Source organism: Cyanistes caeruleus, chromosome 1, assembly GCF_971803275.1.
Source record: "Cyanistes caeruleus chromosome 1, bCyaCae1.hap1.1, whole genome shotgun sequence".
Taxonomy (NCBI): domain Eukaryota; kingdom Metazoa; phylum Chordata; class Aves; order Passeriformes; family Paridae; genus Cyanistes; species Cyanistes caeruleus.
The window spans coordinates 146875195-146899399 of NC_141701.1; the positions used below are offsets into that span (position 1 = coordinate 146875195).

At 42.8% G+C, this 24205-nt stretch overlaps 1 protein-coding gene across 2 annotated transcripts in view; it reads left to right on the top strand.

Moving 5' to 3' along the window:
• The first annotated feature begins 171 nt into the window (after nt 1–171).
• RHEB (Ras homolog, mTORC1 binding) overlaps nt 172–24205 on the top strand; it is a 38384-nt gene continuing 14350 nt past the window's right edge. Inside the window, exons 1-2 of one of the 2 annotated variants that reach the window (XM_086866003.1) lie at nt 172–420; nt 18399–18470. In XM_086866003.1, the coding sequence (XP_086722129.1) occupies nt 369–420; nt 18399–18470 (124 nt within the window). In that variant the 5' untranslated portion in view covers nt 172–368. The remainder of the gene's footprint in view (nt 421–18398; nt 18471–24205) is intronic. The other variant, XM_086866007.1, reaches the window with a different exon arrangement.

Below are 24205 nucleotides of genomic sequence, written 5' to 3' on the forward strand. Positions count from 1 at the left end.
CCGCCCCCTCCCCTTCGAACGCGGCCGTTGCCGCTCCCAGGCCAATCCCCGCCCGCCGCCGCCGCCGCGCCGGCCAATCGGCGGGCGGGAGGGGGGCGCGCGCCGGGCGGGGGTGACGCAGGGAGTTTTTTTCCTGTGACGCGCAGGTGCGTACGCGGGGCCGGCGCGCGGCGGCGGCGGTCACGTGGTGCGGCCCCGCCGCTGCCAGCGCCGCGCGTCCCGAGCGCGCTCCGGCCGCCGCCGCTCCCCCCGCGCCCCCCGCATGTCGCTGGCGCCGCGCCCCGCGCCTCCACAGCCGCCCGCCGCCGCCCTCCGCCGCAGCCGCCGCCGCCGCCCTTGATGTGGTTCGGGGCCGGGCGGGGGAGAAGATGCCGCCGTCCAAGTCCCGCAAGATCGCGATCCTGGGCTACCGGAGCGTGGGTGAGCGCGGCGCGGGTGTCGCGGCGGGGGTGCGGGCGGGGTGCCCCGGGTGCCGCCCGCATCGCCCGCCCCCGCGGCGGCGGCGGCGGCAGGTGCAGTGGAGGCAGCGGCGCTTCCCGCCGCCCCGAGCGCGCAGCCGCGGCCCGAGGGAGGGAGCGAGGGAGGGCCCCGCCATGGCGGCGCCGCAGAGCTGCGGGCCCGCGGCCGCCGTGCCCTTAATAGGAAGTTTCGCCCCCCCGCACGCCCTGAGCGCAGCCTGGAAAAGCGGCATCGGGGGAGCTGGGGAGAGGGGTCCTGCCCCGCGGCTTGGAGGTGCTGGGGTCCAGCTCCATCCAGCGCTCCATATGGAGCGAGCCCGGAAAAGGGCAGCGGAGCTGGGGAAGGGTCTGGAGCGCGTGTGAGGAGCGGCTGGGGGAGCTCAGCCCGGAGAAAAGGAGGCTCGGGAGAGGCCTCATCGCTCTCCACAAGTCCCGGACAGGAGGGTGCAGCCAGGTGCGGGTCGGGCTCTGCTCCCAGGCAACCAGCGGTAGGACAAGAGGACGTAGTCTTAAGCTGCGCCAGGGGGAAGTTTAGTTTGGACATGAGGAAAAAATTATTCTCAGTAACGGTGATTAGACACCGGAATGGGTAGCCCAGGGAGTTGGTGGAGTCACTGTTCCTGGAGGTCTTTAAGGAAAGACTGGATGTGGCACTCAGTGCCGTGCTTGACACGTTTATGTTGGGTCCCTGGTCGACCTCAGAGCACTTTTCCAGCCTCGGTGATTCTGTGATTTAGAGCTAGTTTGAAATGCTGGGGAGGCCAGGTGGGTCTGTTGCCCGTATCTGGCCTGGTTTTGCCCCCGTGGAGGTGCCGGTGCGGCAGCAGCAGCGCAGCCGCTGTTCCCGAGGGGCCGCGTCGGCTCCGGGCTGTGCCCGGCACGGCGCTGCTGGGACAATCCAGACGAACTTCCTAGAAGCGTCCAGCACGAGTCTGTAGCAGCTGATAGAGGGTTTTGTTCCATACTAAAGGTGTGACCCTTTCTCCTGCATTCACGGTCTCTGATGGAGAACGGTTTCAGATGTTTCAGCATTCGAGTTCTTGAAGCAGAGGGGAACAAGCCGTAGAACAGCCGGTGCTAATCGATCGAATTTAAAAGCATAGATCAGTGTGGAAGATAATGTGTGGTTAGGGAAAAAAAGGTGCTACGGAGAAATACTACTCTGATATAAAGGGGCTTTTTACATCGAAAGTAGTGACTATATCAGCAAATTTTCTTACATGGTACACAGCATAAAGAAACCTTTAAAAAAGCCCTTTTAAATAAAAAAAAAAAAAAAAAAAAAAAAAAAAGGCTGAATAAGAGGAGCTTTTTCCTGGATTATGTGCATAGTTGTGGCCAGGCTGGTGTTAAAAGGATGATGAATTTGTCCAGTCCTTAAACAGAACAGTGAGTAGTAGATTGATCAGTTTGCACAGTCTGTGTGACATCACTTGTTGCAGTCTGTTCTTTGTCCTGTGTGTTACGTTTTCTTTCTTCTTTGAGCACTGGTGGGAGCAAAGCAATGGACAGTGTAAGTGGGAAGGGGAAATGCTTGAAATTCTGTCCTTTGGAAGTCTGTGGTGTAGACTGAATGTACTGTTGAGCTTTGGTCCTTCATCTGTTGACACTGACAAACAGCAGTCAAAAAAATCAGATATTAGTAGTGTGTAGGACCAGTTGAGGACAAATAGAGAAGTAGTAGTATATTGTTGTTAGTTTGGTGATGTAAGCAATAGTACTCATGGAAAGGATGGCTAAAAGGTACCTAACTTGAGACCTACTGCTGAACTTCTTCAACTAAACTTTTCTGGAACTAATGTGGAATTTGGCTTGATAGGACAAGACCAGTTTTATTAGGAGAGCTACAAGTTGTACGAAAATAGAATTAAGAGGGGGGGAAAAATCCGATTTACTGGAATTTTTCTTCCATTTTCATTAAATTTCTAGGCAAATACTTAGGTAAAAGTTCAGGCAGTAGAAATGGGCCATTGAGGTTTTACTACCATCTTGTAAAGCTGTTAGAAAAGCAGGAAGGTTAACCTGTGGGATTTAGGCTGTCCTCTACTTCCCCAAATACGCCTCCTACAGTGTAGGAGGATGGGGGCTGAGTTTGGCTTCAGGGAAACTTTTGATGAAGTCCTGCTTTGTATTATGATGGCAAGAATATCACTTGAATCCTGGGTAAGAAAGGATATAACCTCATTTTAGAACAAGTGTTTGGGTGGTAGAAGAGGAAGTACGTTTCTTTTGGAGGAAATGCTGCATTGTATAGAGGTAATGCTCATTAAAGTGGGGAATAATTCCAGAATCTGAAGGACTGGAAGGAAATGCTTTCTGCATTTCCTTTTGTAATTAGTGAATGGCATTGTTTTGCCATCAGCATTAATCTTGACCCTGGAATTAGGCAGGCTAACTCTGGTGAGTTGTAAAATGCTTGCAGTTTTATAGCTTGGCATCCTGAATGCTTAGGTGACCTGCTCTGAGAAGCTGGGTGCTCCCCCTGTGACTACAGTGTTTGAGATGAAGCTGTCATAAAATGTGGAGCTCTTTTTCCCCATGTCTCTCTCAGTTAGGTGCCAAAATAACCAGGTTTTGATGATATATTTCAAACAGTGACCTTTTCCACTGCAGCTGATGATTCGACAACACCATGGGTCTCTCAGGTTAGGAGCGTGTAGAGTGAAGGGTGGGCACGCCCTCCATGGGGATTTGTGAAACAGGGTCTGAAAATGGAGCTGGATTCTCGCTATGGCCTTGTTTATTTTACTTACATTAAATTTTAATCTTATCCCAGTGCTGTTGTCAGGTAAAGTAGCGGTTGGGAGTGGTATTCTGGTATAATAGTTCTCAGAATAGAAAATTCAGGAGTCTGCTTGTTTGAATACACTCCCTCTATCTTTCAACACCACCATCAAGCCTTTCATATGTGAAACTCTTACTCTTTGCTGATGGGAGAGATCAGAGTGGAAGTCTCATGAATTCCCAGGCTCATCCTTTCTGAGAGGCAGACAGAGTATTTGCCAGGAGCTTCAGGAGTTGTTTTTTGGTGAGGAACACTGATTATCTGTGGATATAGCATGCAGGTTGTGGCATGACATGAGACAAAATTGCGCAAGAATGTCTCTGTTGAGTTTTGCTCAGGCTTAAATTGGTCTAAGAAAGTTAAATTCCATTTTGTAAGTGTGCTTGTCTCAGCAAGGTTCTGAGTAGAAATCAGATGGATTTCATTCCAAGATTTGAGTTTCACAGCAGAGAAACTTGACTTCCATTACTGTTAGTTGGGAAGTGACCAGGGTAGACTAGCTACTTGAGATTTTATTCTGGAAGAAGTCTGTCTTATGCATGATGAAGCATAAAATTTTATAAAGTTACTGCCTTCACTAAAAAGAATCTTCATACTTGTATTTCAGCCATAATCTAATATCCCAAATATAATTGGAAATAATGGATTTGCTTGGAAGTAAATCAAGCAGGACTAAGATTTTCTGAATCTTTTCAGAGTAAGCAGCATAGTCGCCAAAAATGCTTTGTGCTCAGTTTCATTCTCTTTCTGTTTATAGAACAGATATGCAAATTCAGACCACAGATGCCTGTCTGAAAGAAGAGGTTTCTTAGATCATCTTGTAAAGTACCTTATTACTGGGATTCTCTGTATTATATTGAGTGGATGGATTTAAGATAAGCAGGAAGGTGTTGTTTGAATCAGCTGTTTCAGTCGTAGGTTTTTATCTCAGCCTGTTTTCTTTTCTTCTGTTTGTATAAGTTGTGCTGCTGGTTTTACAGATGTACTTGCAGAAACAGGAATTCTTTCTGAATTTTGCCTGTTTGGACTGGTCATCTGAAAATGCTCTCCTGGGCAGTTGATGGCTCTGAGGGGGAAATCCAACTAATAATAGGGGACTTACCTATTTTCTTCTCCGGATAAATAAATCAACTTCTTTTATGTGTGTAGGTGTGGAGCAGACCATGCTGCAGGCAGAAGTAGTCACGGTCTGACTGCAGCATGCAGGTATCAAAAAAAACTGTGATGGAACAAAATGATCTGTCAGGTTTAGATCAGTATGGAAGGGCTTCCAGGTGATTGTATTAAGCTAAAAAATGCCTCTCCTCCCCCTCCACCTTACTTGAAAAGCAAGAAGGGCAGAAAAAGCAGTACATTCAATATGGACCTGTAAATAGTAAATATAATTGTTATGGCAAAACGTAGTTTGAAAACGCAAGTTGTTTGAATATGAGAAGGTTTGCACTGTAAAATGGAGCGGAGGCTTTGCTGTTCGCATCTGAAAGATGGCATCTGCTCGCACAGCAGCGTTCCGCCCCGAGCAGGGATCCCTCTGGGATTGGACGGGGGAAGTGGTAATTTTAGCAGGCGATAAATTGCCCGTGTAAATGTCAACAGAGGAGGAATGGAGAAATTACCGCTGTCGTGTGCTGTAATTTGGTTTACACAATCGGCTGTGTCCGCAACATGGGAAAGCCTGAGATTTAACAGGAAAATTGAGCGGTTCGGGAGCCAGCTGATATGTAAGGTTAACATTTTCCCGAGTCCCTTGTAAGCGCCAAGATGACTTCCACAGCCCTTCCCTTGCCAGGGCCGCAGTTGGCTCTGCCAGGGTGCGGCAGTGCTGTGAGGAGGAAAGGTTGCAGCTCCCAGGGGACTGGGATGAGACTGGAAATGCCAGCTTTAATTGCATTTCGGTGTTAGTGACTGCGATAGTGGCTACAGCAGGGAAAGTTGCTACAGAGCATCTGATAGCAGTAGCTGGGAAGCACTAGAGGCAGCATGTTCAGCTGTAATATCAAGCCACCGTAGGGTTATTTGAGGACACTGCTCCAGGATTAACTCTTAAATTGCCTACTCTGATCCATCAGTGGTAACACTTGCACGTTTTGCTTGTATGTATGGGGGTGTTCTGGTGTTTGATTGCACAACTTAAAGTTAACATCAACAGGAAAAGCCAAATGAAATGTAGATCGTGTAATTTATAAGCTATATAAGGTTGGAGCTCTTCATTTATATATACTACACTGCCTTAAGTGTAGGTTCTGGCTCAGGCAGCCACCTCTGCGGTACAGGCTGCTGCGGAAACTCAGCGTGACCACGCAGCCGGGATTAGAAGAGCAGGCTAAAAAGTGATAAATGCCGATTATGATTAACTTCCTGTAGCTCTCCTCAAGGTGACATCCAAGGGCGTGCTTTAAAAACTGCTCAACTTAATTGTGTATTCCATCCAAAATCGAAACAGCTTCTCTGTGGGCTGTTCATAATGCACTCAGGCTCTGCAAATCCTGCATGAGTCAATTGGCTGGTGTCATCTCAAATTTTCCTAAATCAGAAGCTGCAGACATGAAGCGTGGTGCGTAAAAACACGAAGCAGCCCTTGTCAGTCATGCAGTGGTCTCCTTAAGGATTTGAGAGGTTCCCTTTTGTTTTCCAAGGTCTGTATTTGAATTGAATGGCAGATTTGTTGTGAATGTGAAAAAGGAAAATCTGCTTCCTGAGTTTGGGGTATGGTTGTTCCTTAAGATTTCTCTCTTTCAGTCCTGGTTAGGACATTGGCATTCCAGTGTGGTTCCTGCCCATTGTGGGCAGCTCTCCTGTAAATGAGAGTATATGGGATAGGGGAAAAGGGAAGTGTGGACAAAATCTGTTTTATGTCGTCTAGCAGACCTTTTAACAAGATTTCAGATTATTAAGTTTACTAAAAGCTTATTAATATGGACCATTACAGGTTGCATTTCCTTTTTGAGAAATACAAAATACAGTACAAAGTAGTGGATGCTGAATTGGGTTTTTTGTGGGGTAAAGTTGCTTCTGTTGAACTTGTCACAAGGAAGTAAACTGAGGCAATTTTTGATCACAGTGCCAAAACAGGCTTTCAGGTGTAGCTTTTCTCAAGAAACATCCAAGCCGTTTTCTTTTTTAATTGCTGTGTAATCAAGGCAGATGCAAATGAACTCTGTATGGTGGGGCACCTTTTGGCTCAAGTTGACCAAATCCTGTGCTGTGGCTGGAAGTTGGACCTTGCTACCCCCATCCAGGTACCGGCACCGGTGTGATGGAAGGCTGTCCACCAGCTCAGGGAATTGTTTTCTTTGAAAAGTAAAGCAGCCAGAAGGGAAGGTTTTTGTCTCCTTCATCTTGTCAGCTCAGTGAGTGCAGCCCTGACAGAGGGAATGGGGTCAGGAGCACAGGCTTTTGTTGTAGACTCTTTGTGGCTGTGCAGACTTTTCTTCAGTCAGGTTAGTTATGGAACCACATCTGTGTTTTCCTCCACCTGAGATAGGCATGGATACCTTTTGGTCAACTTTCAGCAGTGGAACTTCTGAACTGGACTCGTTCTCTTCATGGAAAAAGATTGCCTTGTGCAGGTGGTGGGTGAGGTGTGTGCTAGGGAATCGTGGAGAAATCAAGTTTGTCAAGGTTCTTGACTTGTTTAAATAACCTTCTGTAGTCAAATCTAATCAATTCATGTGGAATTGAGGGAAAAAAAATATTTGACCTCTGGTAAACCTAAACCTTGTTCCAAAAGTCTTTAAATTCAGATGATGTGTCAAGTGATACAATCTGGAACTTTCTGGAAACTCGTGCTATTAAAGATGTTGCAATGGATCAAAACCAAAGCTTTGGGAAAAGACCTCTTAGAGCATGGAATCCAGCCCTTAACCCAGCGCTGCCAGGTCCACCACTAAACCATACCCACACATCTTTTAAATACCTCCAGGGCTGGTGACTCAGCTGGTTCCCTGGACAGCCTGTTCCAATGCTTGACAACACTTTCTGTGAAGATACTTTTTCTGTCATCTAATCTAAACCTGTCCTGGTGCAACTGTTTTCTCTTGTCCTATTGATTGTTATTTGGGAGATGGGGCTGACTCCCACTTCGCTACAACCTGTCCAAGGAAGTGGAAGGCATTCAGAGTCACTGATTTCCTTCCTATGTGGAAAGCCAGTGGAAACAAATCTAAACTGTGTTGCTTTTCAGCGTGGTTTTCTGTCTTTGGTTAGGATACCCTACAGCGTATCTGTTTATTGCAAATACTGGATGACTCCTCAACCTGGTTGGCTCAACCTTTGGTTATGTTTATCAGCACTTGGAGCAGAGGGATGAATCACAGCTGCTTAATTGTTGAAATGCTCTGGTTCTTCCTCATTTTACCATACACATGTTGATTGCTGGGCATGTACCTTTTAAGAATAGCTGTATGATGGATGCTGGATGAGACAGTGGTGGATGAGGCATTGGTGCAAACAGATGACAAAGGTTCTGAAAATGCAAATTTTGGACCATCAACCACAGTATTCTACAAGATGAAGTTAGGACTAGCAAATGACCAGCTTGAGCCTTGGGGGCTCCTGCAAAAGAGAAGTCTGCTAGAATTTCTTATGGGACTTCTTATATGAATTAGAGAACTTGAGACTAGAACAGAACGAGGAAATGTACAGCAGTTTGGTATGGGTGGAGTCATCAGGAGTTTGTGGGAAATGGCCAAAGGTTATGAGGCATAAGATTATGTGCATGATTTCTGAAGGGCTTTTAAGGAATGAAGGACCCTATGTGATACTTGGAGGATTAGTTCAGAAAAGTTGTGCTCTTTCTATGTTAAATAGGTATCAGCTGTAGAAATCACAATTCCCTGATAGATTATGTTTTAAACTGATTTTTTTTTTCTTTCAACACTCTTTTTTAATATGACACTAAAATCTCAAAGATTGAGGAGTCAGTATTTCTGGGATGGTTGTCAGTGTTCTTGGGTATTTCAGATTACAGGAACCAGAACATCATTTGTGCCAAACCTAGTTGTGTTCCGTGGGGTATGGAGTTAAATTAATTTTAAGTTGGACAAAGATGGAATATACAAGTGGTCCTCAGTGTGTGGATGTAAACATGTGCAAGTGTAATACAAAATTAGGATATGAAAGTGTCTCTTGACAACATTGTCTCCAGTTAGTGGGATACATCTGTCTAGCTTCAACAACTTGTCAAATTATATTGCCAAAACTTCATTCAATATGTATGACCTCCTTTAAAGGTACTCTTGCTGTATACAAAAGAGCTGAGATGCATAATATGTAGGAAAACTCCATTAAATCTGTCCTACAAACTGTCAAAACAATCAAGCACTTGACATTAATGCAGTAAAGTGTATTTTGCTTCAAGGCTTGTTATTCCATCAATAACAAATTTTTGGTCTTCTGAAATCCGTTTCAAAATTAGCATTTTTTTTAATTAGAACTGGAAGGTTCTGCTTTGAAATGTGCATGTAAACAAGCACCATGTTTCTTAGTGTGCTGAAGTACCTTGTTCTTCATTGCTTTCTTGGAAATGGTGCTCGCTTCTTTTGTGTGGTTTGTCTCTGGTGGATAAATTCTAAAGGAAGGTGTTGGTTGTGTTGTTTAAACCTTCATGTTTTGAGAAAAAGTCAAAACTCTTCATAAACCTTTTTGAGGTTGCTAAACTCAAGTATAAAAATGGTTCAGTTGGAAGGTAATGCAAGTTTTTCTGAGCAGTGAAGGTAGGAAGAATAAGTTGTCTGAATGTCTCAAAATCTTCTTCCTTATACAGAGTGTTTAGGAGTCTTAGGGCACCTAACCTTTTTTCTACTTGCCCTCCTACAACTGCACATTTTTATCACCCTTTTATCCCCAAGTGTGGTGATAGGACAGAGGAAGAGCTAATGTGAAACTTGCAGAACTGAAGAGTTGATGTGCACACAGACACCTGTGCAGCAGACAAATAGAATATTCTGCTGTGTCTCCTGAAGTCTGACTTGACTTTAGGTTGTCTTAAACTGTAGTTTAGTACTCAGCTGTGTGTCCATGCTGTGTGGTTGTGCTAGTGGAGCACTGGGAAGTGAAGAATCCAGCTGGTATTTGCAAGGGTTTCCTCAGCTGCTGGAGCTGGACAGGCTGGAAGATGCTTATTTGTGAAAAAATAGAAAAAGAGCTTATTTTCAAATTGCAGGTGTCATCCTTTTTTATCCCCCAGGATACTTTTAGGTGGTTGAGGGAGGGTGGGAGTGAGACGGCAGTAGTGATGTTTTTTGATTTGTTCTGTGTTTTTCTTCTTCCCTGCAAAGGTCAGAGTTTTGTATTGTGACTTTTTAGCACTACATAATATGAAAACTGAGAACAGGGAAATATGATTCTTATCTAAAATCTCTGAATTTGAGGTACCTTTTGAGCCAACAGATGGATGGATATGTGCTGGTTAGGAGGGTAAGAAGGCCAGCTGACTGTCATGGCAGGCAAGAACTTGATAGCAAGATATAGCAAACAAGGATTACTTATTCTATCTTCTCTGCCCTGTGGCAAAATCAGCTGTCATGTTGTATCTGACCGATCTTTGGCTTGAATTCCTTTAACATTTCCCAAGGTTGGGGGCTCTAATGATTCTTCTGGTATTCTGCATGGTCTGGAGTCTTATTTTTGCCCTGCTGTTTTACCCATGTGCGTCAGGCAGAGATTTTGGTATATTATTACTTTAAACCTCCCTTACTGTTGACAGATTGTCCTCTGTATTCAGCAGCTACTCCTGGGTAGATTTAAGTGTGTAAATGCAGGAGGCTTGCAGCCAGCGTTGGTGGGGAGGGGTTGATGACTAACTCCAGCTGGGTAAAGTGCAAGGCTGTGAACATGGCATTTTAACAGATTGTGGCTTTCTTCAACCCTGATAAATAGAGGGGAGGAGCTTCCCATGATAAGCAGAAGTAATATGGAAGGTGCCCAGGCAGTTAATTCAGAGAAAGCTGAAATTGGAGAAGAGACAACAGTAACAACAAAAAGTGATTAGAACCTGGTGGTTGGGGAGAGAGTTGTGTAGAAGAAGAAACAGTTCAGGCACATGCTGGTTTTTATGTTGGTGTGGTTATGTGTAGATCCACTGGGTTAGCATAGGAGAAATGGTCAAGGCTCAACAATATGAACGTTAATCACAACTCTCAGTGTCTGAGTTGTGGACAGAGATGTGATGGAGTTGACCATGTCTTGCTGTGCTGGAGGAAGAAGGAGTCAACACAACTCTGCCAGTATCCCCAAAGACCACCTTCCCTGTTCTGTGCTAAGAGATTTTGGTGTTGTTGGGGTTGGTACTGCAGTGCCTGATGCTTCATGCAGCCTTGGGGACTTCCCCCAGTATGGGAATATCAGGTGAATGAATGGTGCTGTGTGCTGATGTTGGGTGCTGGTAGCAGCTGTCCATGAGTGTCAGGGTTTATTGGCCATGTGCATTGCTGGCTTTGGGTTCATCAGACCTTGGACCATCAGTGGTGACACCAAGAGCCTGAAACGTTGACTGCCCACCTCACAGTTACACACTGCTGCAGAGTGGAGCTGTCTCTTGTTGCCAAGATCTTATAGTGATTATTATGCAGTTTGATTTATGTATTTTTTATGTTGTACAGGTAGCCTGCCCTTCTTGGCACAAATCAGTTGTATCTTCCAGCTTTTGCTATAGTTGGTGGCGAGCTCTGTGGACTTCCCTTCAGAGTAAGGCTGGAAGTCCTTAGCAGTAATTAAAAAATGTGCATCACGTGATTGACTGGATGATATTACCACTAATGTCCTGTCAGAATTTTGTCAGGTACTTGCCTTCTGCCGTCCTACAACAAGGAAAAGAGAAATATATCTCTTACTATTGTTTTTGCAGTTCCAAGGTTGTGAGGCCCTCTGGTCATACCCATTTCAGTAGTACTGCCAAGGTGGTCTATTCCTCACTCATTTCAGCTATTCTTGGTATTACTTGGTGTTACAATATGCTCAGGGTCATATTCCTAGAGTTTTTAAATGATGCCAGGAAGGGTTTAATGACATTTTCAGAGACTTGGCCCTCTGCTTGGTGGTGGCTGTAAGCAGTGATTGAAGTATGGTGGCCACAGTGTTGGCAGCTGTGAGTCAGATGGCTCCAGTCTTCAAGGCCCTTTTTAGGGAAGACCTGCATGTCAGTGGAACTGAGGTCTTTCATCTTGGTAAGGCTTTTTGTTCTCTCTGGTCTGAAAATGCAAGTGAGATTTCTGGAAGGAAGAGTTTATACTGTTTCCTAATGGAACTTGAAAATTCAACAGGCAGTGTCTGTGAAGAGGGTGGAGAGCTGGTACTGTGAGAACAGCTGGAACTATCCACTTAAAGAAAGAAAGGCAGTTTAGGTTGTACATCCCAGAAATCTTTAGCCACGAGAAAGAAGTGACCAGAATTTGAGAGTTTGTTTCCTTGTGTGGAAACTAAAACCTTGATGATAGAAAAGAGGAATACATGGAATGCATTAAAGCAAGAGAGATGTGTTATTTGTAATGACATAGTGTTTAAAACTGATTTAGTGATGAAACAATGGCAGTTCCTAAAAGGATCTTTCAAAGGCATTTCATTTCATGTTGTACATATCCAATGATCCAAGGAAAGGTCAAGTTTATTCAAACACCTAATGAGCTGCTTGAAGTGTGTGTATGGAGAGAAAGGGCTTGGATTATACCCAGCAGTAGAACTTGAATTTTGCCCCTTTGGAGAGGAAGCCAGTACAAATTTCAGGCTCTTTACCTTTAGGTATGTCATAAACTGGAATGTTAGAGTCTGATCTTTAATAAACTTTCTTCTAGGAAGTTGTTATGGTTTAACCCACTGGGCAGCTGAACACCACACAGTGCCATTCATTCACTCCCCAGAGTGGGACTGAGGACACAGCTAGGGAAAAAGATAAAATGGGATTGGGATAAAGACAGTTTAATAGGACAGAAAAGGAAAGGTAAATGATAGTAAAGGTAAAAGAATATACAAGTGATGCTTGTATACTCAAGTTGCTTGCTGCCCACCTACCAAGGCCATTGAATTCCTGCTGCCACCTGAAATATTTTAAGCCTTGTTCTGTGGGAAGGTGCTGCAGGGATGCACAGTTTCTGCAGGAAGTATGAAGGGAAAATAGAGAGGATGGTATTTATCTGAGAAAATACAGGTTAACTGTCTGGGATATGAATGTCTGAATTTCCTTTGCAGTTAAGGAACACCAGGATGCAGTTCCCCATACTTCATTAAAGCATCTTGCATGCAGCCAGGTATGCATACATTCCATGGTCAGGTGAGGTATATGCCACAGAAGTTGTTTTGGCTTTTGGGGTTTTTTTAAGCTTTATAACAGCTTTTCCCATCTTTCAAAACTGACAGTAAACACATGGAATTAAAATGCATTTAGCTTATTAAAAGGGAAACAGGAGGAAAGCTGCAGCCCTCTGCTTTTGTGCCAGCAGGGGTAACAAGCAGAGGTAACTGGACTGTGTGCTAAAATAACTAAAAGACCTCTTTTGACAATCCTTTGCTGTGGTTACTGACCTTGTTGGAGACAAAAAATGGACTGCCTGGAAGTATAAGCTGTTGCAGGAATGCAGTGGAATTTTTCTCTACATACTTGCTTGGACATGTAATACATTGCAACACAGTTTAAGTTAGCATTGAGGGATGAGCACTGCTGTAGGATGGAACAAGCCTGCTGCTAAATATCAAGGAAAATAAGCACATGCTCTCTTCTTGCTTTCTTTACAGGAAATATGATCTAGATAGCATTATGACTCTTGGCTTGTGTTCAGAAGGCTTATTGCTGCCGACCTAGCAAGGGCCTGCAAGTACTCTTGTGATTGTGACTGATTGCTTTGAAATCTGAAGAAAATAAAAGAAACCATGTGGCTTGCTTCTAAATGACTGCTCTCAGATTTCCTCTGGCTTGCAGAGGAATATCTTTGATAAACCTCAAGAAGATTGTGCAATGCAGAAGGAAGGGAAACAAGCATCTTTCAGGAGGCTCATGCTCTTGGTGTTACAGGCCATCACGTGAAACTCCTCTTTTACAACGGAAATAGTTCTTGCTACAAAACCTTGCCTTGGACTTCAAATATATTTCCTTATATGCTAATAAAAAAATACAGGACAGGAGCAGGCAGGGAACAATTGTAGCAATGAGACAGATTGCCAAAGAAGTTAAAGAAGAACTTCTGTTGTCCTGAAAAGCTGACTTGGTCTTTGGTTTGTCTTAAAGGGTTCTGCAGTGTTTGAGGCTCCTTATCAATTGCCAAAAGATGTGTCATTGAGGTTCTCCAACTTTCACTCTTACAGAATTGCAATCTTTAGTGTGTCCTCCAGAAAGCTCAGAGAGCACGTTGAGAGGAGTGCCACCACTGTGTTGTAAATCAGGCATGAATATCATGAGCAAGTGCAGGAATTGAGCTCATTGCAGGGACTGAGGAAGAGTTTTGTCTCTAAGCATCAGAAAATAATTTTCTAATCCTGTTACTGTAATGCTAGCATAACAAGGAAATCACTACAATAACGTATAAAGCTACAGCTCAATGTAGATGTTTATATAATTCCTCACAATTAGAAGTCTAATAGTAGAAATAAGTTGCATCTTAGTAAAACACAAATTACTCATTGTATTGCTGTCTTTATAGATCTAGAAACAGAATTCTTTATTAACACAGATGTATCATTTTTATAGTCATTAGACTAATTCACCAAATACAAAGCAATGATCAGCAAAACAGCAACTACACAGCCATAATTAGTACCTGGGGGGGGTATCTTAATTAAGCATAGAAAGTTGCTAATGATGTGGCCTGAGATGAATGATGAGCTAGTGATGGGTTCTGAGATAGCCTGCGATCTTGTGAGAAGATCTTTGTCAAAGAGGGATGCTGTAATCCTCTTTGCTACCCAGCCAACCTCCATCGGCTCCAGGAAGTCGTTCAGTCGCGCTCTGTGCTCTGAGGATGAATAGATAATCTGCACTATGGAAATGCCAGTGTCTCCATTTTGTGCATCTTGGTATTGTGAATTAAAGAAGATGAAGATACCAACGTTCAAGTTAAATGAAGTGTCTCTTTTGGTATGAAAACTTCATCTCTGTGCAGTGTAGGAATTTGAGTGTGCAGTCACACTTACCTAATTTGACGTGTGTGACAACATTTCATTATGAAATTTGTTGAGTGTTTTTTGTGACAAAGCCCAAAGTAGTTTGTTCTGTGGGCAAGACTGGGTAGACCTAAGGAGAGTCTAAGGAGACTAAGTAGGTAAGTCTAATTACTAAGTTAGTCTAGAGACTATCTTAGGTAAGGTGCTCAAGGCTTGTGGTAGGAGTGGATGAGATGCTGCCAGCAGTTAAATGTTTATTGATTATGGCAACTACATAATTGTGCATTTTAATAGCAAAATATTTAAGAGCTAAAGAAACTGCATCTACACTGCCAGCAGAACTGCAGCTCCTCAGTAGTTGTTGTTCCTGAGCAGGACAAACTGTTTACTGATGGCTTGTGTGGGCAGTTTCAAGGATTGAGAAACCCTTCCTGTTGAGATAAGCTGCACTGTGCTGCCCGTGGCCGTGCCACGTCCGAGGGCAGCTGTGCAGCCCTGCTTGCACAATGCCCTGCTTGTGGAGCTGTTGTTGGACTTGCTCGATGCTTGGTTGCATCATTTTTGTCTCCTGGGTTTGGGGAGAATTTGGCTGCCAATGAGAGTTTAATCTGGGCTTTTCCCCAGCCTGTTGCAAGGAGAACAGGGTGTGAGATGGGGGCAGCAGGCAGGTGGTGGTGCACAGAAGAATCTCTGACCTCTTTGGGGAGACCAGCTGTCCCTGAGCCCACCTAGGCTCTGTTACTCATCTGCTTGGTAAACTGCCTAGTGTTGTAAAGCTTGAATTTTAAGGCTGGATTATAAATACCACAGCTCTTGTCCAAGTAGTAAAAGGATGAGTAAAACACAATTTGGCAATTGTTTTGCCTTGACAATTGCACTGGCATTTGAAACTGATGTGCTATGATTGCACTAGTCAGAGTGTTTATGGGATGTTCTGCTTTATGGTGCAAGTGGTCTAGTGTATGAACAGAAACACAACAGCTTCAGTTTTTGAACTGGCTTTCTCTGTGAAAATGTGCTCCTTTTCTGTTTTGACAGTGGAAAACTCTTTTCGTTACCACTCTCACATTACATAATACCATAAATAATGAATTGTGTATGCAAATACACTTTGGGTACTTCTGGACAACTTGAGCTGAGTTTTCAGCCACCTGGGACTTGTATTCTAAACACTCATGAAACACATTTCTTACAGCCCTTCCCTTCTGCCCCATTCCTTCAGGCAGAGGGAGAGTCATTAAACTTGGAGAATTTTGCTTCCAACTCTGCCACTGAGTATCTGGTGCTTTGAGTTACCACAGCAAGGCTCTGCACCCAGCTTCCAGCCTTGCTTCAGTTCCCTTCTCCTTTTGGTCTCAGTGGATGTTTATTTTTCTGAGACTTGAATACAGTGGATTTGTTGAATTTACCAGTGTGAAGGATGCTACAAGGAGCAGCTTAGTGAACTGCAAAAATGTGTGGCTTTATTCCAAAGGAGGGCACGTTGGAGCTGAGCCTCTCTTCAAGGTGTGCACCCTTGAGTAATCAGCTAATCAAGCTTTTGCTGCTGGTGTCAGACTCTCTTCTCTCTGCTGTTGAGGCAGAAATGTGCCCGTGGTGCCTGCACATCTGGACAGCTGCGTCTTCCCTGCTGTGCTCCGAGATGGAGCTGGCACATCGGCAGGCCTGGTTGCGTGCAGTCCCTTGGCCTCACGGACGTTGTGTTTGTGTTGCAATCCTTGCTGAAAGCCTTGCCTGATCTTTCTGGGGCAAGAGCAGATAGGAGCTAAATTGTCAACTTGATTTTCCGCTCTGTCCACGAGCATAGGTCAAAGGCCTGGAATAAAACCCTGTGGGACAAAGTTCAAGCCAACCTATTGGTCACAGGATTCTGCCTTCTGCTTGCTCATGGGCTGAGACACATGGGCGGCTGGGTGTTAATGACTCAGGGTTTAGATTTCTCATGTCCATGGAAGCCTTGGTTTAGTGGGGTACAGTTGCCTGCACTTACCCCAAGGGGTTGGGTGTTGAATTCCAGACAGGAGAGTTTCCCTGTGCCTCATGGAAGAAAGCAGGCTTCCTCTCGTGAGCATGAACACATCATTACTGAAAGGCTTGTTATAAAGCTTGGAGGAATTTAGGAGGAGAGTGTTGGAACACTGGTTTTGTCTGTTTCCTCCTCTTTCACTGTTAGGAGAAAAGCAGTAATTAATACATCTGGGTGTGAAATGCAGCATTTTCTGTTGGCTTTGACTTCTTTCTGCTATTCAGTTTCCAGGCTTAGCACAGACAGACGGCAGCAGTCAAGTCTTTCAGTTAGTTCAGAATCCTTAGGAGGAAAAAATTTCAGTGATGATTTTACTGAACTTAACTCTCTTACCTTGAAGATCTAACAGCCTAATATAGAGGTAGTTAACCTTTTTTTAAAATGGAGTGCTTAATGTGCTGGTATTGGCAAAGACTCCGGGAACATGAACTCTGGGTAGCAACTTCATAAATTTATAGCTAAAGGAGAAATAGCTTGAAAATTTGCTCACTTTCTAAATGGTGTCCAAAATACACAGTTTCAGAAAGTTCCTGGGAGGCACAGTTTCAATCTTAATTTCAATCTTAATCTGACTTTATTAGGATGATTTGGAGGTGGGGTGTGTGCGCCTTTTCTGGAGCAACAGTTTCGAGTGAAATGTCCTCTGTCAACTCATGCATTGTGAGCATGACACCTCCAGTTGTGGTGTTAGATAAGACCAGAAAATGTAACTTAAGAACTTGATTTTAGAAAAAGCAACTCGATAAAATCTTGGTGATGCTTGGTCTTTGAGGGGTTTGTCTGGATTTTTTTTTTTTTAGCACTGTTTCTTGTATAAACTGTCATGATTATTAGGAGACAGCAAGGGTGTAAGCATGGCAGAGAATGAAATGGAAGACTTTTTTTTTTTTTACTATCTCCTGAAGGAATGCTTAGGAAAGAACATTTTCTGAGTACTGGAAGTGGGCAGTTTTTACCCAAAGCAATTTATTCTTGAAAACAATGGTATTGTATATTTCCACCACAATGTTGGTTACTTAAGGTGTCATTGAGAGGTTTCCAACAAGTCTGATGGTTTTGAGTCAAAATTTTGAGGTTGTATTTTGTTTGTGCTTCTTGACGATGAAAAGAGATAAAGGAGCATGAAGAATGTTCTCGTGTCCAAAAGTATCTAATGCACTTGGCAATCTTTGTAAGAGGGTATTTGTCCAGTAAACATAATGTAATAGGATCTAGGAGATTCCCAAATGTAGATGATATGCTGTAATGGAAATTGTGTTAAGGCTTCAGTAATGCTTTGGGAAGTCTTCAGTTGCAGAGCTTTAAAGGTGCTTTTTATGGTCAATGTATTTGATTCACCATCTTGTAAAACCTTTCAAGACTAAACGTTTTTTCAGTCTGCTACTAAGTTCAGTGCTTTGCATTACTCTTTAAGTGAAATGGAGAATGTTGTCTGCTAAAGTAGCAGTTAAATTGCTTTAAAGAAAAATCCAATTATGCCACCTCAGTCACTGCTTAAAATACGGCATCCACTGGTCTGTTGTGGCAGTAGGAGGATTAACAGGAGAGTATATCTGTCTCAAGAATTTTGAGATCATGCTTTTGTTATGGGAAATCTGTCCAGTCTCCTAGTAAAAGCAAATTTGGCTAATTCTATCCAAGTTTCCTCTGTGGTTACTGAAAATTTTGAATTTTACTTGCTTCTTGACAGAAAAACGTTCCAAGTGTATCAGTTTGTTAAATTTAGTTCTATGAGGATTGTGCACTGCTGCTTTTAGATTTGTTTTTAGCTGGAGGAATCATTTAAATTATGCCCTGTTAAAACAAAAGCAGAACACATGCCAAATAGCTTTTGCACTGCTTTTTATATGTTCAGGAGACCCAGTTACTAGAAATAGGCACTTAAATTAAAAATAGGTCAGTTGTCATGTATAGATAGTTTAAACAAACCACACGGAGCTCATATTAGATAGAAAATTGGTGTATCTACTAGTAAGCAGTGAAGTGATAACAACCTGAAGACTTTGTTTCATTCCAGATTTTTCTTTCCTTTGCTTTACAGGAAAATCTTCACTGACGATCCAGTTTGTGGAAGGACAGTTTGTTGATTCATATGATCCAACCATAGAGAACAGTAAGTAAATAACTGCCAAGCTCCTCTTCTGTATCAAACTAACTTGTATCAGAAGCCATTGGGGTTATACATACTACTTATGTGGGTATTTGCATATTAACATTAAAGTCCATTAATTACCACTGAAGTTGTATTACTCTTTTAAACCAATGCTGCATTGTTGCAGCATGGAAATCACTGTGTGGATATTTCACCTAACAGCTGAACTTTGAACACTAAGTAAAGGGACATCTAATGAATCTGGCTAAAATTCACCTCCTTGTACTTTGTGTGTTGTTCAGCATCTGCTTCCCCTCATGCGCTTGGGGCACTTTAAATTCCTTACATCACACCATATGAAAACATGCCACCAAAAGTACTGAAGTACTCCAGTCTCACATAGGATCAGTATATCCAGATGAACAGAAAGCCAGCAATACCCATCAAGATTAAACCACTATCTTAGAAAGGAGACTATGTGGCTATGATAACATGATAATCTTTTCAATTACTCCTTTTACTCCTTTCCAGCAGCTGGATAACAAGGCTGGTACACAGTCAACTTACTGCAAATACTGGGTATTTGACATCTCAAGTGCTTTTGTTTTTCTCTTATCAGTTTTTTTAAAAATAATTTTCGTACCTTTGTGAGTAGCTGGCATAGCAGGTGAGTAAAGACGCTAATGCTAAAAATGCTGCCAAGAGCAAAAAGTCATTTCAGAGGTTACCTGGCATTCATTACAATCCAGCCACCTCTTTCTGAGCTAGCAGTGGCCATAAAGTACTTGAACAACTGCAGTGCTGGGCTGAGTAACGTGATCATGTTGGCTTACTTTAGTCATGTGGCAAATAAAAGTGGTTTCATGATCGTGGCTCTGAGGTTCTTGTATTTTAATGACTTCTGAAATGCAGTGGTCTAGCACAAATATTCAGTGTTTTGAACTCCTGCAGCAGGATGATGTTAAGCCTATATGATACTCTGGAAGTTTGAATGAAGCAATCAGAAGAACAAGGGTTTTTTTGAAAATATATATTTATATGGTATATAATTACAAATCAGTAGCTATCAGGATGTTTTACTTGGGATTATTTTATTGCTTAGAACTGAAATTCAAATGCTACTTTTTGAGAAACTAAATTTGCTTTAGCAAGTCAGAGTGGATACTTTGGCCCTTGGTCTGAATGTTAGCTCCTATACAGATGTCATTAATACTAACTTTCCATCATCCTTTTTCACTTGGCTTGAATTATAAATCGTGTATGTCTTGAATTAAAGCTGCTAGCAAAATACTGGGATTTAGTGTCACTTGGGGCAGCTTATTTTTCACTGTCTGTGCCATATAAGTGCAAATTATTTAAAGTAATCTTTTAGTTTTATGCAGCTACATGTGAATGAGTGAAGATTGAGAGACACAGAGTCAAAGTCTTTACAAAATGCTGAACCTGTGTCTTGTTTTAGGATTTTGACATGTTGGTACAAGATTTGTCTTGTTTCATCCTTTATCTGTTGTCTGTAGCTGCTGTTTGTAACTCTGTAGTTGTGTGTCTCACAACTTCAGCATTTCTGAACTATACAAAAATAAACTCTAGATGAATTTTGCTCTTGTCTCTCATAGTCTGCATTGTTTGCTTGATCTGAGTTCTAAGCATTGAGCATGTCCTGGCCATGAAGACTTGTTGAGAGGGGGATCTTGAAAAGCCTTAACTTCTCATTTGATTTCCTGTTTGGAAAACAAACAACATTATTCATTTGGTGTAAGTCTTGTGATCTGTGGCATGGCTGGAGGAATTTGCTTTCTGAAAGGTAGAGAATTAAAGGGTCCTTCTGACATGAGAAAACGTTGCTGGGAAGTAAATGTTGAAAAGATAACTTATGCCCTGGGGCTCAAAACAGTGGGAAATCTGTGCCATCTTTAAGCCCCAGAATGCCTGATGGAGATAATATTTTAAAACAGACAAGAGAATACATTTTAATTTAACACTGAAATTTAAAATAATTATTTTGATTTAAGAATGTAATACATTAATTTTTTTTCCTAACTATAAAGCTTTGTTCCGTGAAATCTTTGGACACTCCCAGCTGTGTTTCTGATTCTGTGTAGGGTCATAAGATGCAAAGTATGTGATCAACTCTTAAGACTTTTCCTAGCTTGTGATTTCACATTTGCTGGACAACATTGGCAAAAAGGGTTTAAAGTCCAGGTTCTTATACTAGGGACAGTGTTGGAGAATGTTGCCTTTTTACAGGGCATTATAATAAGTTGTAAAACCTTTTCAGTTTCATCTAGTGGTTTGGTCTACATGTTTAAAACAACTTGGACATGAAAAGTATACATGGGAAAGGATAGTCTGACCTATGTGATTTCTGTTTTGTCTCCAGAAAATTGTTGTTGATAATTTGTTACCGTATTCTACCAGCAGTGAAGAAAGGGTAGAAAGCTGCAGTACTGCTGGTAACACAATCTTTATCATTTTTGTCTTCAAATAATAAAACTTGCATGAAATGTTGACTGCAAAGCTAAATTGTATGTAAGGCAAGCTGTAGTCAAGATCTTACAGGAACAAGTTGTGTAGTTTATAGGCTTTGAGCAATAGGAGTAAGACCTAATACTGTAGAAATTTCAGGTTTTAAGGGTGAAAATCTCTGCCTTTGGAAGTGATAAAAGGAAAAGAAAGTGCATCAGATTTTGCTTAATGTTTGTGAAATTTAGGACAGCTTTGCTGCTACATTTTTCTTTGCTTATATTACATTAGCACCAGAAAGTTAATTTATTTCAGTTAAGGAGCATCTTGAATTCAGTTGCTCCTTCTAAACCTGTCAGGAAGAGTAACTTGTATCCTGTTGTGACAGCGCTGGAGGTGAGAGATAATTGCTTGGGGAAAGAGACTTTCCCTGTCAGAATGTCCCAACAGGAGTGACATCTCAATGGGCGACCATTCTTGAGACAGTCAGGTTGAGAAGTGAGTGGAACTACTCCTTGCAGGAATGTTGGAAAGAGAAAAAAGATCCTTGGAGAGCAGGAGTATGTGCAGGGAGTCTGTGTGGACACTGGGCTGGATGGGGCTTTGCAGGCAGATCAACTCACATGAACTAGGACCGGTGCAAATTAAAATGCAACAGTTTTACAAGAGTGAAATCTAGAACCTGAATTTGAAACTCACATGGGTCAGAAGGAATGGGTGATGATGTGCACTTAACTACACTCACATCATCTTTCCAGGGATGTCTTGTGTTGCAAGTAAGATGACTTGATTGGCCAGGTGTCAAATATGTCCTCCAAAGCCTGCCTGGCTGCTTTTTAATTTTTGTTGCTATTTTAGAGGGCCATCTAGCATTGTTTCACAGCTCTGTGATCTTAATTTCTCCCCTAAATGGCCTCACTAACTCCCTAAGGAAAGGAACATCTTCCCCCATGCTTCCTACCTCCATCCCATGTTTTTTAATACAAATGTGAGTAGAAGCATAATAGAAAGGGGCAGGAGGCTGGAGGAATCCTACTGGTTGTGTTTGGGGCACTTTTAGGTTTAGATGAGTTGGACAGAGAATCTTCAAGGCTAAATTCCTACACGTGCCTTGGCAACTGCACTGGAAGGGTGAACTGTGCTTCTCAGGAGCTGCTGGTGAGCAGCCTTCCAAGGGGTACAAGTGAGGCTTCTGAGGAAAACTAAAAATAACTCTGTTGCATCACACCATCTCAGTGTTTTAAAAGATGTCCTGGTAGATTAGTGGCAGGCATTGACTTTGGAATGAAGGCAAGTAGAAAGGGACGCAGGAGGTGGTAACTGAGGAACCCTTGCAAATTGGTTGTATTTAGTTACCAGCCAGATTATGGCAATGATGTTACATCACTCCTGTACCTTTCCTTGGTATCACTATTGATCTAAAGGCCTGCAATTCTTTGCCTGTTACTGTTTGGGATTTTTTTTTTTTTTTCATCATAATGGCTTGTTTCCACAGCAGCTGTCACTGAGTTGCACATTCAAATCATTTCATTCATGCTGGTCTAATTTCAATGTACTTGATCTTCAGGTAGTGGTGGTCACCGGAGTTGTGTTGGAAGGTATAAGAGCGTACTGTTCCAAAAATCCATGTTCCAGTTGATGAGCAGTGTTTTGGAGATGCTCACATTATGATTTAATGTCAGGTCAGGTCTGCTGAAAAGTGTCCTTGGCCTATTAGGAAGAGGCAAATTGTGCAGGCATCATATTGTTGTTTGTCTTGTGCACAAGCACAGCAGATGTCCCAGGATGATAGGTAATGGAATTGGAAGCGAACACTTTGACTGGATCAAGGGGACCAGGTTTTTCACAAAATTAAATTCTTAACCAGGAGTGTTTTTAAAAGCTTCAGCAAAGAAATGGAAGTCATTAGCTGTGACTTCATCAAAGCAGATTTGTCTTCACACAGTGGGCTGTGCTTAGTGCTGCAAGGCTCTGCACTGCACTCACAGCTCTCCTTCCCAGGCTGTGGTGACTCCTTCACTGTTTCCCTTCTATCTCTGTCACACTCTGCTTTCAGTAATGATGATGATGACATTGTTGCTGTGTCTCTTCTAGGCTTCTAGAATAGTCTGAGAAAACTGCCGTCTGTCTCTTTTTAAATATTAACTTCATGATGCCCTTGAAGCTACTTTGACTGCAGAGTGCTTTGATGTGTATGTGAAGTGTCAAGAGACTGGGGAGGCTGTTACTTGAACACACCTGTAAATGCAGTGTGTCTCCAGAGGAGTCTGTTTTCCCTCTGACTCCAAGCAGTGATATTGTATATAGCAATGCTGCCTGCTAACATCTGTTCAAACAGTTTGTCCTCATCACAGCATCCATCCAAGCCAAAGAGCTGTTGTGGATCTGTTTCATAACCTAAAACTTTTGTGCAATGATAACAACATTATCCAGACTGATTTGAGGGCAGCACATGTGCTAAAGCAGCTATCTTAGATGATAACCAGGGTAAGGCAGGAGCTCTCTTTGAGGCTCCATTTCAAATGTCATTTGCTGATCTGGTAATGGAAACTGCTGGTACACTTTACACTATTATTGATTTAGACACTTAGTTTTAATTTAGACATTTAACTTGGCTTTGCTGTTTGAATTGCTCCTTTTTTTCAAGGATTGGATTTATGAGGTGGGTTGAAACCTCCAGTTTCAGCTATTTCAGCCCACTTATTCAAGATAATGCTCACATTGTGGGGACTTGACAGAGCGACGAGCTTTGGCTGGGAGGAGGAAAGTTGGCCAACTCCATCAACTTCAGGCGTGGGCAAGGACTGCACAGCGGGGTCAGGAACGTTCAGCTGTGCAGCTTTGGGAAGCTGTTGTCCAGCTCAGCTCACCTAAGTGCCCTGTTCATCTGACTCTGTTTCTCTGCTCATCACTGCAGTGACAGATGAGGTTTCTGAGGACTGTTATTAGTTGGGAAAACCACCCCAACTAGAGGATAACACAGACTTTACTCAGTGTATCAGTAGTGCCCAGCAATGCCATCTGGAGTGTGTCTTGAAGGCCACACGAGACGTCCAGAGCCAAGTTTTTGTGCTCTGGTTGGGCCATTATTCCTGCAAGAGCTGTGACACTGTTTGCTTTTGCAGTTGCATAACACAAACACTGAGTAAGATTCCTCAGCTCACAGCGCGTTGGCATTTCATGAATCCAATGAAGAGCCGCAATTCTCATCACTTTCAGGGACTTTTAGGAACTGAATGTACTTCGTGACTGGGGACTGCATAGGCTGGTAGCTACAGCAAATGTGAAAGTAA